At 42.9% G+C, this 18,902-nt stretch overlaps 1 protein-coding gene across 2 annotated transcripts in view; it reads right to left on the bottom strand.

The window, feature by feature from the left end:
- MLIP (muscular LMNA interacting protein) overlaps positions 1-18,902 on the bottom strand; it is a 2,218,014-nt gene that overhangs the window by 716,199 nt on the left and 1,482,913 nt on the right. For both annotated transcript variants that reach the window (XM_069606136.1, XM_069606137.1), the window contains exon 4: positions 12,869-13,021. In XM_069606136.1, the coding sequence (XP_069462237.1) occupies positions 12,869-13,021 (153 nt within the window). The remainder of the gene's footprint in view (positions 1-12,868; positions 13,022-18,902) is intronic.

The following is an 18,902-nucleotide window of genomic DNA, read 5'->3' as shown; positions in this document are numbered from 1 at the left end:
CACCACCAGAAAGGTTCTCAGGCGACCCATGGAAGTATGCGGCATTTATCAATCAGTGCCGCCTTCATTTTCTTTGTAGTCCTGGAGCATTTCCAAACGACCAAGCTCGGGTAGCTTTTCTTTTATCATACCTGAGTGGTAGTGCAGCAGATTGGTCAGTGCTGTTGGTAACCCATGACGATCCTCTATTACATGACTTTGGGGGGTTCCAGAGAGAAATGGAAAACATTTTTGCTCCCCATACCCAGGAACAAGCAGTAGACAATGAACTCTTGTCCCTCTGCAGGGGAATCAGGACTTGTTAACGTACATTGCTAACTTCAACAGACTGGTTGCCGAAGCTAGGTGGCCAGAAAACAAAAAAAACACGTTATTCCATCGAGGCTTACGAGGCGAATTAAAGAACGTCTTAGCCCAGGTGGTTGATCCACCCAGAGACTGTGCAGAATTCATAAATCTGGTCGTGCAGCTAGACCACCGGTTGCAGGACCGAAAGGCAGACCGGTCTAAGACAGACCCTCGGACCGTGTATGTTCGACCAAGGAAAAATACAACCCGCGTACCTGAAAATACTGTAGAACCCATGCAGATTGGAGGAATATGGCTTCCATTAACAAAACAAGAGCGGGACAAAAGAAGACAATAACAGCTTTGTTTTTATTGTGGGAAAACAGGACATTTCCTGAAGGACTGTCCAGTAAAACCCCCAAGAAGAACAGTTGGGGCCACAGAGAAGGATGAAGCTAAGGAATCGGAAAACTACCAAGCTCGACAAATGTAGAGGTCAGTTTGTCGAGTGAGAAGAAAGAGTTGCTGACCTCGCACTTTGCAATACCAGTGATCTTAATTAACCACCAACAGTCGTCAAGAATGCATGCGTTTGAAGCATACATCAATAGCGGAGCAGTTGGAAATTATATTGATCAAGAACTGGCAGCAGAGATGGGGCTTCCTTTGTGTTCTAAGGCAACTATGGACAAGGTAACCACAGTGGATGGGACAGAAATTGCTTCCGGACCAGTAACCCAGTGCACAGCCAGGGTAGCCTTGCTGTGCCAGGACGGACATCGGGAGTCTATTTCATTCGATCTCATCAAGGCACCTCAGTTCAGGCTAATGCTAGGGATGCCATGGTTGGTTGCTCAAAACCCTGTGATAGACTGGCGGGCATGAAAATTAACCTTCCCCGGTGACTGCTCCCCTGCCTGCTATTACCAAGAGGAGAAACCCGACGTCTGTATCGCCATGACTCCCGGAGCGACAGTATCAACTCTGGGAGCAACTAATACCTTGCCAAGTGAATACCATGATTTCCAGGATGTTTTCCAAAAGGACCAAGCCAATACATTGCCGCCGCACAGGCCCTATGACTGTCAAATCAACCTTGTTCCTGGTGCACAAATCCCTTGCGGCAGGATCTACGCTCTCACAGAACCAGAAAACCTTCATTTGAAATCCTATTTAGACCAGTACCTGACAAACGGATTTATCCGTCCTTCGAAGTCCCCCGCAGCCAGTCCTTTGTTCTTCATACCGAAAAAGGAAGGGGACTTGAGAACCTATATTGACTACCACGCATTGAACCAGATCACCGTGAAGAATCGCTACCCCTTGCCACTGAGATGCTAGACCAAGTTAAAGATGCCCAGATTTATACCAAATTGGACCTTCGAGGAGCATACCACCTGGTCTGAGTCAGAAAAGGAGATGAATGGAAAATTGCCTTCCGTACTAAGTACGGCTTGTTTGAATATCAAGTCATGCCCTTCGGGTTATGCAACGCTCCTGCGCGGCATTCCAATATTTCATGAATGACGTCTTAAGGGACTTAATTGATGTGTGCACCTTAGTATACATAGACAACATCTTAGCATACTCAGCCTCGGAACAAGATCATGTCAGGCACGTTCGTTCACTCCTCACCAAGCTCCAACAACATTGCTTGTTTGCAAAGCTTGAAAAATGCTTTTTTCACGTCAGCGAAGTAGAATTTCTTGGTTTTATCCTTACTCCAGGAGGCATCATAGCGCTCTTAATGCGCCATCATTTACCAGCGGGGCTCAACCAAGCCAGTTCGCAGCGCTGAAGCTCCGCATACCTAAGGGAGAAAAAAGAGACATTTTAAACAAAGAAAGGATAGCAACAAAACTGAAGAACAGCAATAAGACCTACCTGAACAATATCAAACGGGCCGGTGTCAGTGAAGTAACTGGACCGCACTCGCCCATGAAAGACAACACGCCCCTGCAAAGAAGGCAGGATGGAGAGCATGCCTAATTCTACCACAAGGTGAGGAGAGCGTGCCAGAGGGACTGAAATCATACGGGGTGGAGGGAGGATACTTACCCCAGTCAGTCAGTCTTGAACACAGTCCTCCTGTATTTTCAGACAGAACCTTCCCCGCAGACCACATCATGGCAAGGCTGAGAAGCATACCAGCGAGTAACCAGGCTGGGTAGGGTCCCTGTGGATACCAGGTTAGCGTAACACTGACAACCAGATATACCACCACAGCTTCAGTACTTTGTGTTTAAATCCAGGTTCTGACAAGATTCACTTTAAGGCACTGCAACAACTTCAAATAGGCAAGCCACTCTTTTTCTGAATATCTCTCTTCAAAAGGGGCAGCATCTTTGCCTCTCCTGTTTGTCTGCAACCACAACAACTTCAGGACTTTGTAATTTAAAACAGTTTTTAGGTAGACAAAGATTCACTTGCTGGCACTTCAACTCCTCTCTGCCTCAGAACAGAGGGGAAGCCTCTTTGCCTTACTTGTCTTCTGGCTACTACAACAACAACCTAATATTGCCTTTAGGACCCACTTCTCTCCTTCTACAGTCTTTGGCATTATGGGCTTTATCAACTACAATTAATTTGTATAAGCTGCAAGGTTTCCCTTCCCCAACTTTCCCTTCCTCTCTCTGCCAACTGTTAGCCAAATAATGACACAGAAACCATGGTGCCACTTGCTTGGCTTCAGATAAAGCATGCACACTTGTATCTTAGGCAAGGTTGTACTTCTATTGGGCTCACAATAATTGTTAGACCGTTTTCTGGCTTTGAGAAAGGCTGTTTTCAATTTCAATAAGGGAATACTATTGGCTTGGGCAATGCGTGCATTCGCTCCAACTGCAGACACAGTGGGCCTCATTACACGTAGTGCGGTAAGGGTTTACCGGTACCGGTAAGGGCACCGGTACCAGTAAACCTTTACCGCCTTACTACGAGGTCCCTTTGCGGGTGGTACTTTAACGCCTGCTTTTTAGCAGGCATTAAAAACCAACCCGAAAAGGGACCAGGGTGCTAATTATGGTACCGCAATTTGCAGCACCGTAATTAGCACCTTCCCCATTCCCATTATGCCATATGGGGCAAAAATGGGAATGGGGAAGGGCAATGGGGAAGGGGGAATTACCGCCCCACCAACCTTGGAATAGGGCGGTAATTCCCCTTTCCTCCAAGGCGGTGCTGGTATTTTACCGGTATGGACCAAGGTGCTAATAGCACCTTGGTCCACCGCCTACCGTGTGTTTAAACACTCGACTTCTTTTATGAACAATTGGTGTTCGTGTGAATAAAGAGGTAAAGTTCACTCTTCACTTGGAAAACAAAATCAGGCACACACGACCACCTCTTCTCAGGTTGTACAAGGTTAAAATGTTCCACAATAGTTCTTCGCAAAACATTTGCTCTGCTTAATGAGAGACAAACAACCACTTCATAAAGTTTAAGGGTTTAACAATAGCTTTCAGCAGAGTTTGCTGTCACGCGGGTAATAGAGAAATTTCTGAGCACATGCGGGTGCTACTTTCCATTCTCCCCTTGTTAGGAAATCAATGTACAACTTTAACTCGCCTTTGCTTCTAGGCACGTGAACATTAAGCTGGATATTGTTACCAGCAGTGCTCGCACAAGGAATCAGAATGCCAGACTTGACTCACTGGCTTCTGAGATCCTTTTTTCAACATGTTGCACAACTTCTACTACTTCTTACTCACTTTGGACCCACGCAATTCCTCGCTGAAGGTGTCTCCGGCCTGCCCACTCAATTAAGGAGCCTGGGGGACAGATGCATACATTCAAATTAAATGGACAAAGCAAAAGCTTCTACGAGCGGCCTAATTCTCCAGCTACTGTTTTTTGCGAGGTCTCCTAATCCAAAAATGGTCGAATTCTTGCTCATGCGGCCCACAGCCCTCATGTCACTACAGCACTCCCCTTACCCTATCTCATTGCTGGACACTTCACATTTTCACTTACCAAGAAGATTTCCTGGATATAAAATAAAACAGCATGTTCTATGATCTCCTTAATGCAACCAAAGGACAACATCAATCACTAGCACTATCTACAAACGTGTTTACCACGTCTGGTTCTAACCTCTAAATATAATATGCAAACTTATTATATTGTTGCTCCTTCTTTCATTGTGTAAGGCTCGGTGATGCTCTCTAAAGTGTGTCAATGCAAACTTACAAATAAAACATGTGCAGAACTGCCAATTGAAATGGCACAAAATGGACACTAAATGACCAATTCTCTTTGTTAATCCAATGTACGCACCCTAAACCCCTTTCCATGGTTGGGGCGATGCACCTGCTTCCCAACAGGTGCAAAAAATTCACAGGTTGTAGTCTGACAGGTGTGGCATGAGAAACCATGGGTGCCATCACCTGCTGCATAACAAAGGCACCAGAAGAGCAAAAGGGTGGAAGCTCCAGACTCCCAGACTATCAGCAGAAATGGATATAACAGGGGGCCTCGAAGGTCCCACGGCATATAGGGGGAAATGTGAGAGAAGGCTACCTGAATGGAAATGTTCACTACTAATCCCTAGGGGATCATGGTCCAGGAAAGAGGGACGATCTTGTAGCCTGAAGAACAGGCAAGAGCCCCTGGAGAACGGAATGTAGAAACATCATAACTTACCTCTACTCCTAACTAAAGGCAACTAGAAATCAGGAACACTCAGCGTAGAATTATGATGCATGTCCCTGGATCTGTCAATACAGCCTGAGAGATAAATGTTGCCCTGTAACCATGAGACTCCCCTCAGAAATCATCATCCCCAACCATATTGATGTTTGTCCCTCTTTGAGCTCAGAGTGAGGGGAACACGTTACAACATTTTCCAGGAGTAGGATTGGGCAGTCCAAGTAATATATTACTGCACCATTTGTTTTGAGATGGAAATCAGCCTGCACCTACTTTGTAGAATGGGCTAGTAAAAGAAGAACCCATGGAGAAACATACACATTGGGTGTACTACTCTGCTTGCATTAAGAAATGGTTCAGTGCCAGGACAATATCAGGCAACTTCCCTGTAACGGTAGAGCAGGGCATTGAGCACTGTCAGTAGAGTGTGGTGTGCCGTGGTGTGCAGATTATTCCATATACTACTGGAGCTATGGACATTATGGAAGACAAGATGGCGGAAGCCCTCCTTAATGCTTTGCTCTGTGGAACTGCATTGCACATAGTGCCAAAAAGCCTCAACTGTGAACTGGGATTTGACTTTCACATACCAATTGCAGGGTGGACCACAAACCACAACTGACCGCAATTTACAGTTCACAGCCACAAGGGGTGAGTCCATCGGCCCTTGAAAGGTGACCCAACAACGGGCTACTGTGTGAGTTCTTAAACAGAGGCAGGGATCCTAGGTTGCTTATGTTTGAGGATGATAGTAGGCAAATCTACCTAGTGGCCCTACGTCATGCATGAAGCCTTCAGTCAGTCCTGGTTTTGCACAACCCATGCTGGGACTTTGTTGCCCAATATAGCCAATTGGGGGAAAAAAACTACAGTGCCTACAATTGAATGTACAGAACTAGAACTGGCCGAAGGCATCACATTGGACCAAATGGCAAATATGAGCTGTAAGGTGCAGAAGAAGGAGGGTGACTCAAAGGTGGCATGATTGGTGATACTTTTATTTAAATCATAAAACAAGATCAAATGTAACTATCCCTATTACTAAGAGGAGTTTCCCTGCCTCAACTAAAGAACTAAGGTGATTGGCAGGATGTCTATCAAACCAAAAGTGTCCATCATCCTGTGTCAAGAAAACCTTACTTCTGTCACCTTACTTCTGTCACATTACGCTAGAAACTAAAGAACAAGGCAGTCCGGTTCTACTCCCAGGGGAATGGCTCCCTTTCCCTGGGTTGTGATTAAAGCTCCACTCACTGCTTCCTTGGTGGTCCACCAGAATGCCTCACTTCTCCTGATGTGCAGTCTCAGATGGCCTGCGGGAATGACTTGCTTCCCCAGGTCTCAAAGGGTAAAATTGTTATGGGTGGCCATGCACTGGGAGCATGTGTAGGTTCATATTAACTCTGGAGCATACCTTTACTTGTGATATGTCATTTAGTAGCATGGTGCATATTTATAAACCATTCTGTGTGCCATTAAACATATGAGAGTGGGCACACATGTTGGTATTTGGGCACTCTGCTTGTATGCAATTTTATCTAGAAGCCATTGTGGATATGTTTTTTATTTTCCATTGAGGAATGGTTGTGTTATGGTTGAACTTGTGCTGCTCTTGATTGTCACATTGCTGGAAGGAGCATTTCTGAAGCATACATTTAGCCTTGTAACGACATGTTAAGATGGCTGCCACTTTTGCACCAACCATCATGAATTGGTCATACCGTTATGTTAGGCATATTGAAATGCCATGTATGTTTATGTGTATGTGATGTTTATGTTTATTGAGTTTATATAGCACTTTAAGCCAAAGCGCTTCACAGTATAACAGGTACAATAGTGAGAGAAGCATATTTTCAAACATGAAACAAGTCATTAGAACAATGTGTAGAACAATTTACTAAAAGAGAGGGAGAGTGGGGGAAAGGGAGGGGAGAGGGGCTAGGTGATGGGGTTACAATGTCTGTTTTGAGGTCAGGGGAGTGGGAGGAAGGGAGAAGGGGGGAAGGGAAGGGAGAGTGAACTGGTGACCTGTAATGCCCCATAGTGGTTACAGTGACCAATTTGAGGTCATTGGGGAAGGGGGAAGGAGTGAGGGTAAGGGAAGGGGCAGGGGTTAGACGGGAAGAGGAGTAGGGAAGGGGAGTCAGGGGGGATTGAAGAAGAAGGGCTTTCAGGGAGGAGCGGAAGGATGAATAGCTAGGGGTGGAGTGGATGGAGAGCGGTAGGGAGTTCAAGTGTAGGGGGGCCAAGAGTTGGAAGGAACGGAAGAGTAAGGAGGCACATGGGGCTGGGGGTACAGTGAAAAGGTAGAGGTCTGCTGAGCAGAGAGAGCGGGAGGGTGAGTAAAATGTGAGGAGGGAAGAAAGGTAGGTGGGTGCAGTTCATTGAGAGATTTTTAGACAAGACAGAGTAGTTGAAATTTCAGTTATGAAAGGAAGGGAAGCGAGCCAAGTTGAGAGAGAGAGGAGGAAATAGAGTCTCGAGGGCCGAGAAGACATTGAGTACAGATAGAAGAGTGGTAGATGGATTTTAGGGGAGTCAGGTGAGAGACAGGGAATCCAAAGAGGAGAGAGGAGCAGAAAAAGAGGCGGGACAAAATAAGGGAGGAGATTAGGAGTTTGGAAGCATGGAAGGTGAGAGAGGAGCGGATCCTGTGGATGTTGAAGAGGTGGTTCCGACAGGCACTAGAGGTTAGAGAGATGTGGCTGGAGAAGGAGAGAGAGGAATTGAGATGGAGGCCGAGATTGCGGGCATGGGTAGATATGGGGAGGTTGGAAGGTGAAAAGTGGATGAAAGGAGGGGAAGAAGGGGAGAGAGTGTTAGGAGGCAAGAAAAGTACCTCAATCTTTGTATGTATGAATGTATGTAAACATTCTCTCGCAGGACAGCCACAATGAAAGCTGTTCGAGGTTTTCAAGTAAGCAAAGCATTTCGAACTGATGAAGTAATTTGGTCAATTAATGGGACAACAGTCCCCAGATGCATTATACAATGAGCATGTTTCACCTGGGTGTATGGTCGCTGTAAACAGGCTGATCATGTTAATGCTTAATTGGCATCTTGATTTTACACATTGGGCTTATGTTTGTTGTAGTTGCAACATCCTTTGGACCGTTATTACAAAGGTTCTTTATCCTGTTGGAAATATTTTGGGGTTATATCTATCACTTTGTGGTATTTTGATTATGGTGGAATTTCTTTATTTTGGTGGTATTTGGTCATATTTTTATAATGGTGATACTGATTTCAGAATACCGCGTAATAAATATTTTTACCAGGGTCACTAACAACAAACAAAATACTGGACTTGATACACTCTGGATAGATGACTCCTGTGGTACCTTATGTACAATACCACACTATGCCCTTTTGGCTGAGTTTCAGCAAATGTAAACAGGCAATTGAAATACTGCACATTCATTCAATCTCTCTAGATAAACAGCTCACGACGGCTACTTTACTTTGAGATATTTTGTATCACATATCTGTCTCCCTAAGCACTTCAAATGATCGGGACTGAATGCAGAATAAATATAATGAGACTAAATTACTTTTTTAATCTGTTTTTTTGTATCGTAAAATAGAAATATGCAAGTTACAGAGAAAGACACTTATGCCCACATTGTACTTCACAGTGCAAGTACATTTCTTCTTGCAATAGCTTTCAGCGCTTTATCTGTGCAAAGCCCTGCCATTTATCCTTGGCCTCATGAGACTTGGAAAGAAATACACACTTTTAAAAAAAACACAGTAAGTCTTTTAGAAATATAAACACAGTATTTCATGCACGTTATAAATAGAATCTCTAACACAGAACCTAAAATAAAGTGAACTACTTAACCTAGGTTACCTGGTCCAATTCACATCACCAGCCCTCACTTCAACTCATGTTTACATAGATGTGTTGCTGGTATTCCTGTCTCGGTTTGTCAGGGAAATCTTCCACAGTTTTCTGCCTGCCTCACACAGTGTCAAGCCAGATAAGGACAGCTTCAGCATCAGTCAGATTGCCAGCAGTGAACTGAACTCTGTATGCCCAGCTAGTCCTCTGCGCCTTTGTCTGCCAGCACCCGAAGAAGAATGAATCCTACTCTGTCCCAGAACCCTTTTTATCAAACCCCTTTGTCAATCTAGCAAAACACCTCCCCTTGACCAGATCATCTCACTAAGAATCACGTGATCTGCCTCTGTGTGCTTTCCTCATTGTACTACTGCATTGCTATAGAGACAAACTTTTCATTTTTCTCTTGTGCTTCCTGCCCCAAAACAAAGTTACATTTTGGCAGAACAAAACCTGACATTTTTCAGCTACCACACAGCGCAAATCCAGCCTGCACGTCTACAATCAATTGCTCTTCTCATTTTCAGAGTATCATGCATTTTCATCAGTCTGCATTCAGCTTATTTCATCATGGACTCATTTGCACTAAATGTTATTATGGGATTCAGTTACATGTTAACTGGGGTTGGGTTATTTAGTAGGTTAGATTGTTAATATTATATTTAGTGCAGCTCAGTTCATTGAAACAGCACCATGAAGCAAAGTGATCAATCTCTGAGCATTGCCATCTATTTCATTCTGCCTGAAACTCACACTGTTCATCCCCATAATGAGTTTCACACCCTAGGCCCCAGTTGAAGTTATAACCTACGCTCAAATGTGAATGATACAATTCTGAGTCTAAATGTTAAAATATGGAGCCCATACTTCTACAATCCTTAGTGGCGGTTTATTGCACTAACACTCATGTTGAGAGCAAGCACTGCTGGTGATTTATGTAACTACAGTTGGCACCTGCATAGTTTTGGTTTCACTTAAGGTGTTAGGTCTGTCACCTCACTAGAAACACATTGGGAACACATTTCTGTTTGTTCCATCCATGATATTCGGTTGATGAAAGGGACACATACATGTTTTTCTGTTGTTGTGATGCAATTACAGCTGTGTTAGGTATGTGAACCATATATTTTCATTTATATTGCTTTGTAGCCACTCCCTTTTCCTGGTAATTTTACAATAGTCTCTTAAAACCAGGTGGAACTACCCATTTCCCCATGTCTTCTCTTCATTAGGCAGCACACCTACAACATCCAACTGCGCGTGTTAGGAGGCCCACGATCCTGGCTTCTCTTCTTCTTTGGTTTGTTCACTTGATTCACTTTCCTGCCAAGTACTACCATAAGGATTATGACATGTTCACCGGATTCACTCTCTTGGTTTGGGTCCCCAACCCGAGTTTCTCTTCTGCTTTGATTTGGCCCACTTAGTTATCTTTCTTGCCAAGTACTGCCAGAAGGAAGATGACTCATAACAGTCTATTAGTTTGGGTCCCAGAACACAGTTTCTTGCCTCCTTTGATTTGACTCACTTGGTTCACTTCACTGCCAAGTACTAACACGAGGAATATGACTAGAATCACACTCTTGGTTTGGGTCCCAGACCCTGGTTTCTCTCTCATTGGGTTTAAATCTGCCACTGTTATGAGGGACTCTCCCTCTCAAGTTCTCTTTATGGTACTTTGGGTCCTTGACTCTTCCCTGGTGATCAACAGGATTAGCTTCACTACTGAAATTACGAGGAGATGGTTTATTGGCTCTCTGCCCTGTCGTGCCATCCAAGAGTTATGGTTGGAAAGGGGCCTAGGGACAACTGCATGTGCCCTCCTGAAAAGCTGCCCACAGTCCCTTCTGGGTCTCCCGTGATGCCCTTTACCTTGTTGCAGACTTTGACACGTCACCGGGGCTTCCTCGGACAGCAGGTGTGCTGTTCGGCTTCTCCGTATCCTGCTTTCCCTCCAGCTGTGCGACATAGTTCCTGGCTTCATTCTGCTTTCCTTCTTCCTCTTGATGCTGCCAGGCACCGGTCTGCTCCTACAGACCTCCTGATCATCAGATGCAGCAAACTACCAGCCTCCTTGGAGTTCTTTCCTAGTAGATCAGTGATGCAGGTGTGTATTACCCCTGCTGTCCTCTGCAGCTGCCCGGGACAACATGTTTAGTCCATTGTCAATGTTCATACAATGTTGCCAGCAGTGTCTGGGACCATTGTATAAGTCATTCTTCTCTTTCACTGGTTTCACTCTTCCCAATACTTGGATTTTCTAGGTTCTTGATTTTCTTCTTTGCCTCAATACTTTCCAGAACCTTCAGGTATTCTGCCTTATAACAGTACATAGGTCTACTGCCTACAGATAGGTTAGTAGAGGAACAAGAGGTTAGAGTATGTACCCTAGATGGTTGTCCGTCTTCCTAGGGGGGTCCCTCTTCATGAGCTTCTCCCGCATTATACTACCCCCTTCGGGACTATCAGGTAGCTGCCTCACCTCCCTGGCCTCATGGGAAAGGGCTCCATCTCAGGGATAAGTGACGACAGCCAGTGATTTGTCACAGAGCACAAACACTGGTGTATAGTTTGAGTGGAAAGACTAGTGCAGTCTCTGATACCACAAAACAAAAAAATCAATGTTTAATGCTGATCCCCTGATCCAATAAAGCAGCTGACTGTTACTTTGTAGATTAGCATATTAACAAAGCCAAAATTGTGAGTAAGGTAAGCAAGCCCAATTCTGATGGACTCAAGAAATAATGTGCTCCAATAGAGCACATCACTGTTATATCAATGAATTAGCTTAACCAGGTTTGTCTAACTCCATGTCTCAAGGGGCTCAATCAGATGCGTTTTCAGGATATCCATCATTTATATTCATGAGAAGAAATGTGCATACATTTCGAATCAGTGTATGCAAATGTACCTCATGAATGTTAATGAAGGATATCCTGAAAATCTGACATGTTTCCTTCCGGCCCTGGAGGCCTGTAGTTGGACAACCCTGGCTTAAAAGAAAAGGCTATTTCTGCTTTGCTTTCTGACATACCTTCCTCTAATGTTTTCTTCCAATCATGGAATCTCAGGAATTAGGAACCAATTTATGGATTGTTCACAGTGCACAACCCTCCAACTCTCTGAAGATGCTGGCTGCTCTGGCTTTATGCTGGCAAAGGAGGGGGACACTTCAATGGAATGTACCATCATTTGCGCATCGAAGAGTGGGTGATAAAGAGCAGTCGGAAGGGAGGAGAGTGACTGAGGGTGAGGAGTGGTGAAGGCAAATTAAGTAGTTATGTTTGAGAGGGGTAGAAGGGACCAGACATTGTGATAGAAATTGAATCACAGGAGTATTCTTCCAAACAGGATATGCCTGAAGCTGGCATGTTAGTGTCAGGCACATTCTTCTTGGAGAAATGTTCCACGGGAAGGAAACAACCATCAAAAGTGCTTCTGTATCCTCATAATGTACTGCTAATTTCAGCAGGTGTAATGGTGCAGCCTTTACATACAAAAACCTACACGGCACCACTTTGAAATGCCGTATTTATAATGATTAACTGAAGAGTGCAGAAGCATTCCTAGCCCAATGAGATAGCGCAGGAATTCAAGTGTTTGTCTTAGATATCTGTGTCCATCTTGCAGAAAAATGTCAAAAACCTGCAAGCGCCTGCTCAGCCTTTCATCCTTCCAAAGTTTATAAATGGAATACCATTGAGTAATTCATAATATTATAGCTCTAATAAGAGTAGAAAGCCAGCGTTAAGAAGTGTTATAAATCTCTGCTGTCATTAGATATTTACAATATAAATCTGTGCTGCAGTTTTACAGAAACTTTGCATCTGAACAAGTGCAAATTAGCACTAGGACAACAATTGCCCTAGTGCAAAAATGCATTTAAAGAAAATCTTATTTAAAATTGTGCAATTTCCTCCCTAGGACTCTTTGCACTTGCAAGGGTGCAAGGTTTCAGTTCGGCCCTAGACCTAATCTTACATTAAGACTTCAAAATACAAATAAGGGGATTAAATGAGAACTACTTGGATTTGTTACGTAAAATAGGAAAAGCAACTTTAAGATGCATATACAAAGTAGAATAAAAATTACCTCTAAAACGTGTTTGCTTCCCTGTTTTAGTTCCTTTGCAGTTTGTGAAAGAGCTTTACAGGTTTCTGCCACCTTAGAATGAGCCGGAAGTCTAGCAACCGATGGCACAAAAGTGAAAATCAGAGGACTGAGACGACATTCATCAGACGAAGCCTAAAAGGTAAAACATACCACGAGATTAAGTTACTGTTTGATAATAAAATGCGCGAGCGAATATGATAAGAAAAACAAAAAATCTATGAATAGTTGGAATGCTTTTGTGAAAACATGTTAACATGTAGAGCGATGACGAAGCAGTAAAAGGGTTGTAATTACTTCTGTAAAGGTAGAACCATTGCTAATGTGTGTATTTCTATGGGCCCATAGTGACTTAGGTGCTAAACATGAAGAGACCTGCAAGTGTCTTTAAACGTCTAAAACCTAGACAAATCATACAGTCCACATTCTGATTCCAAAAATTATATATATTTTCCTCAATTTTTCCTTACACAATTTGCATGAAATCGTGTCATATTTCAAACTTAATAGGAACTATCAGATGTGAATAATGTATCTTAGTAACCCACTTGGGTTTGTGTGTAATAGTTAATAAGTATATGTTTTGTGCCAGAGGACAAGAGTCAAGAATACCTGCGAGTGCACATTTATATTTTTCATAAAACGCGTAATCAGCGTTTTAAAATTCTGTTTTAGGTATGCATTTGTGCAGCAATGAGAATGAAAACTCCTCAACATTACTTTTTATTATTCATATTTAAAGAATAATACCAGCGATTCTGGTCGATGCCACCTGGTAACTGCCTAATAGCCAGATTTAACAGGGCTACAGTTGCAGACAGAAGAGCCTTATTTCAAGGATGTTATTGTCATTTGTATCCAATTGAAAGGCAGTTGCATTTTGGTAAGTGGACTTATGGAAGGAGAACAGCCTTTTTTTCCAAATGTTTTGACAAAAAATATAATTAATGGCCAACAGGCACGTGGGAATTAAAATAATAGACAGTGAGCATGAATCTCAGAATGTGTGCTTGCCCTAGCGGTCTAGTCTGCAAGAAACAACGCAATATAGTTGAATTTAAAATCTTGGATTACATCATATGTTTCCATGATGTGTGAATTTACATAATTACAGCATCGTAATATTGTTTTTGCTCCTAAATTGGGAGTTAGGTTCGTATTACAATGCCTAAGCTTTATAGACCCTGGCTGAGGGTAGTACTGGGAGTAATTGCTACTGAAGACTGAATTAACGGTAAGGCCCGAGCACAGCAAGGGCATTTAATTGGGTTTATGGACCCATGAATCCCAGTATGGCCTGCAAAAGCAATGAAGTAATGGTCCAGGGGTAAATAAAGGGAGAGGCTGGCGGCTGAATAGTTGCAGAGCCATTCCCAAATATTAGTGGTGGGGAATTTCAGTGCCGGAAAACATCTGTCCGGTTCGGCCTGGGTTAGGAGAAGTGGCAAGTGTAGTGGACAACTGGGCTCTGTCTGGGGTCAGAAATGTGAAGCGGATAATTTTGTAAAGAGATTTCAACTTTTGCCATTTTGTTAAATAAAAGAGGCTGACCAAATGCCTCACTATCCCTACCCTAACAAGGATTTCCCTGCCTAACATAAACTAATTGGAACACTCCAACCAAGGGATATTTAACTCTCACACATATACCACAATCAAAGCAAACAGAAGTAATAAGGCAACTGAATTCAACACATATATATATATTTATAACATATGACCTGCTCCACAAGGTGGCTAATGTCTCTTGTCATGGTCTGGGCAAACTTCCCTTTCTCAGATCCCAAACAATGGTTTCTCCACAGTTCAAAGGATAAACAAGGAAATCCGATGTAACACAAAGTTCCAAGATAGTTCTCGAAGTCTGGTACTTAAAGTTACACAGTTCTGTTGCTCTCATAAAGTAACTTGAAAAGGTCATAAGCTCTCACTCCTCTGGATTAAGAACTCCTTCACAATTTTGGCAACAACAAATAGTTTGGTCAGGATGGCTCATCACAATTATAACTGCAGAAAAAATGTTTACTCTTCTTCAACCAGCTTTCACAATTCATCCCCAAATGTCAAAATATATGACATATGCTTTCAGTGAGCACCACTCTTTAGCACTTGCACCTTCTGCTACCTGGTTCACCCTTTCACCAGGTGTCTTCTGGGCAATCACTTCTTGCCCTATAGGTACACTCGCCTGCCCATCTATTTCTTCAACTCCAAAACAGAAAAGTGCTTCAATGTTAATTTTCAGATTTAAAATGACAACTTCAGTAATCTTCTTTGGTATCAGAATGTTAGCAACTTTCAGAGAATGGAACATCCATGTGGGTCCAAACAAGGACTTTTGTAAAAATGATGCTCATCTCCCTCTGGATAACTTCTTCCAGAAGGGCAGCCTGTTTGCCACCTTTGTTCCACTTCTGTATCAATACCAAATAGTGAATAACAACAACTTCAACAGTCTTCTGCGATAGCTCAATGTTGGCAGTTTATAGGCAATAGAAAATCCACATTGGAGTTTTCTACAAATGATGCTCATTTCCCTCTGGATAACGTTTTCCAGAATGGCAGTATGTCTGAAACCTTTCCTTCCCATTCCTACTGAAAGAGTAGTTAGGATAAAGTTCTCTCCTACTTCTGCCTTGGCTGCAGTAATGCAATTTTATATCAACCACAATCACAGATATCCCAGAACATGTTTCCAACATTAACAACCCTTTGGCTTTTTACATACTCTTTTTGTGTCTGGCATCTTCTGTTAGACTGATATCGCCTGCTCTTTAATGTCTCTTGGCTTGGGTATTGGTTGTATGCTTGGGATTCCAATAAGGCCTACCCATTGGGTTGCTGCTGTTTGCTCACGCTCACGTAGTCAGTTCTAGGGTTATTTTGATTTAACATCAGCCACTTTGGTGAATTGTTAATAGTTCATCTTGCTCAATGTTTATTAGTTTGCTCTAGTAAGGTTTCATCAGTCCAGCATTCGTAATACTTATTAGCTGGCTGTTGTATGTTTTCACCAGTTTGGTATTCATAATGCATATCATCCTGCTTCTGTACCTTTTCGCCACATTCGGTATTCGTAATGCTCATTAGCCTGCTTTTGTACATTTTCACCAGTTTGGTAGTTGTAACACTTAATAGGTTAGTTAACAGAAGTGAGTGCCACCAGATCAGTGGAACTAGAGCTCTGTGCACACTTTATAGCAAACATGCTAAAACCATTCAAATGCAATTCATAATAGAGTGTTTAATAATGTTGATAAAGAATACAAATAATTATAATAATAATAAATCTGGTAACTTCACAGGTTGTATAGTTAACAGTGTTAAGGCAATCAATTCACACTTCTTAGTGAAATATCCGCTTTCAATAATAAAGTGTTTGCATCTTCACAAAAATTGACATGTGTTTTCAAATGATTCAAATAAATGACTTCATAAAGGTAAGTTGTTTTGAATAAGAACAAAGTAGTTCAAAGTCCATTAATGATCTTATCTCTCTATGACGCGTTTTGGGCTTGTATGCCCTTCATCTGGTATGGACAATCCAAGAATTCAGACATTTCCTAAAAGTAATATATAAAATATATGTTGTAAGTCTATTACGAACTAATTTGTCATTTTAGCTACTTTTTTACTCTAATTCTATATCAAAACCTACTGACCTTAGCATGCTGGCGGTGTGGCCTGACTAGAGATAGCAAGAATTCATGCCGGCTTATGTTGCAGTCTCCTCTCCCTCTGAGAGATAGATCTGTAAGTAAATACAAATATCCTTCGTGCGTATGATCTTGAAGGATGGGCTAGAAATGGGACCAGTCGCTACTTAATAGCGCTGGGTCCCAGTTCTAAGCCCTGCTTTTTTGAATTACACAATCGTTTTAGTTCTTCAACAGAAGAAAAGTTAAAAAAGCTCACCTTGTGTATGCATTCGGTTTATCAGATCAGTAACTGGAGTCAACCTCCTGTGTCGGCTGCTGTGTTGTAAGTTGATAACATTCTATTTTCTCGTTTTTACATCAAAGAGACTCAGCTGTTTCGATCTACCTAGAGAGAGAGCGGTCTTTTTAGTTTAGAATATAACTTGACTGGGGTGTTCACATCAGTCTGGTTTTTAAAATACATGTAAGATTGTACCTTCTCCTTCACGGTAGGTAGGCCTCTACGCTCCTTGTAAGAACTTATGCGCTTTCTTTTTTGACTGGGGTGTTCACATCAGTCTGGTTTTTAAAATACCTGTAAGATTGTACCTTCTCCTTCACGGTAGGTACGCCTCTATGCTCCTAGTAAGAACTTGTGCACTTTGTTTTTCTATCGATGCTGCTGCATATTCATTATTTTCGGATACCTTTGGCGATCGCTAAATAGCCTTGTATGGTGTCTGTCAAAAGACATATATTACTGTATCTCTTTGTCTTCCATAAACCTTTTAACTGATGTGAGGATTGTCAGGGATCCTTATTTTACCTAGTACGGAGTACACCGCACTCTTGTGCTGTTTAGCGTGACGCATATTCTCTGTGCTTTCTGTTGTGGCTGGTTACCATGGTGACAAACAAGCTTGCGTGTTGGTTTTGTGGACGAAAAATAGATTAGAGAGAGAACTCGATCATGAACACAAGGAGAACGCCATGTTTAAATGGTATTGACTTGACTGATAACAGCTTCTGAGGCTTACAACCATGTATTTATTGAGTTGTATACTGGGATGTATGATGTTGTATATCTCTTTTTTTCTTCCAAACTTGGTAAACGTATCTCTTGTCTCTTCCAATAATTGGATTTGCGGTTGAAATAATTTTTCTCAATGTTAGAGTCACATTCAGGTATGGTAAACTCGATCCATAGTCTGGATGGTTTAGGATTCAAATCAAATGGTCAAGTTGAGGTTAATGTTCATGGTCCATAATACTGCTTGTCAGTGTGGAACTGTCACGTGGGATCAGATTGAGGTGGTATGTGTTTCACCACTGTGTGCGGAAGTGTCCCAAATAAATGTCTTGCATTCTTTATAGGAAACAACTTAATAGGTTGCCTTTGACTTGCTCAGAAGTGATTCTGCCTGCACCGAACACGCAGCCTGTACCAGAGTGCCCCGTAGTCACTCGTTTCTTGCAGACTCACTGGGTAAGTCGCTTCCAGGTGCTCTGCTTCGCCTTCACAAGACTGCTGGAGTTGTGGCTTTTCCCGACCACGTGCACCCTCTCTCGCTGCCACTTCCACCATGCTGGTTTGGAGCCACTCTGGTTCCAGAGAATCTCTGCTTTTCTTTTTTGTGAGCAGACGGTAAGCAGACGGCGGCGGCGGCGGCGTTTAAGGAGGAGAACGAGCTTAGACCGGACCGGCACTGAGCTTTGATATCACTGATATCGTGTATTGAGGCGTACCCGCGAGGCACAGAGGTGGGTGGCCGCGGAGGCCCGAGGCAGCCTGTGGCTGCTCGCCTAGCGATCCCGCGGAGGCGGAGGCGCGGTGAGACGCTTGGAGGCCCCGTATCAGTGCCAGTGGGTGCCGGTGGGTCTTCAGCCGCGTAGCCGATTTGCGGCAGCCGCTTTGATCTGCTCTACAGACACCGACAGTGAGACAACGAAGGGGTAAGAAATGGCCCGCCACAACTTAAGGAGTGGACAATACGTTGATGATCTAAGAGCTCCAGAGTGGGATGGTTCTTACACTGAAAAGTCCCTGCATGAGGATGTGAACATCGTAAGTTCTCAAACTCCGATTGCCTCGACAAGAAATAACAACATAATAGAGGCACAAATTCATCAAGAACTTCAAGTGGACAAATCAACGGAGGGAGAAATTTTAAGGTACTCAACAAGAAACACCCCATTTAGACAGTCGAAAGACTTTACTTTGACATCAACTAATATAAAAGGGACTATTGATTTTTATTTCCAGAAATCTGCACAAGAAAATTTAAATGGACCTATGCCACATTCCTTAAAATTTTTAAATCAAAATATTAACTTACAAACGGAGAACAGCGGGTCTGAACTACTCATCCCAGTTATGG

The sequence above is a fragment of the Ambystoma mexicanum genome, chromosome 4p, assembly GCF_040938575.1.
Source record: "Ambystoma mexicanum isolate Mex_15411 chromosome 4p, UKY_AmexF1_1, whole genome shotgun sequence".
In the NCBI taxonomy this organism is placed as follows: Eukaryota; Metazoa; Chordata; class Amphibia; order Caudata; family Ambystomatidae; genus Ambystoma; species Ambystoma mexicanum.
This window is presented reverse-complemented; position numbering and strand designations above follow the sequence as displayed.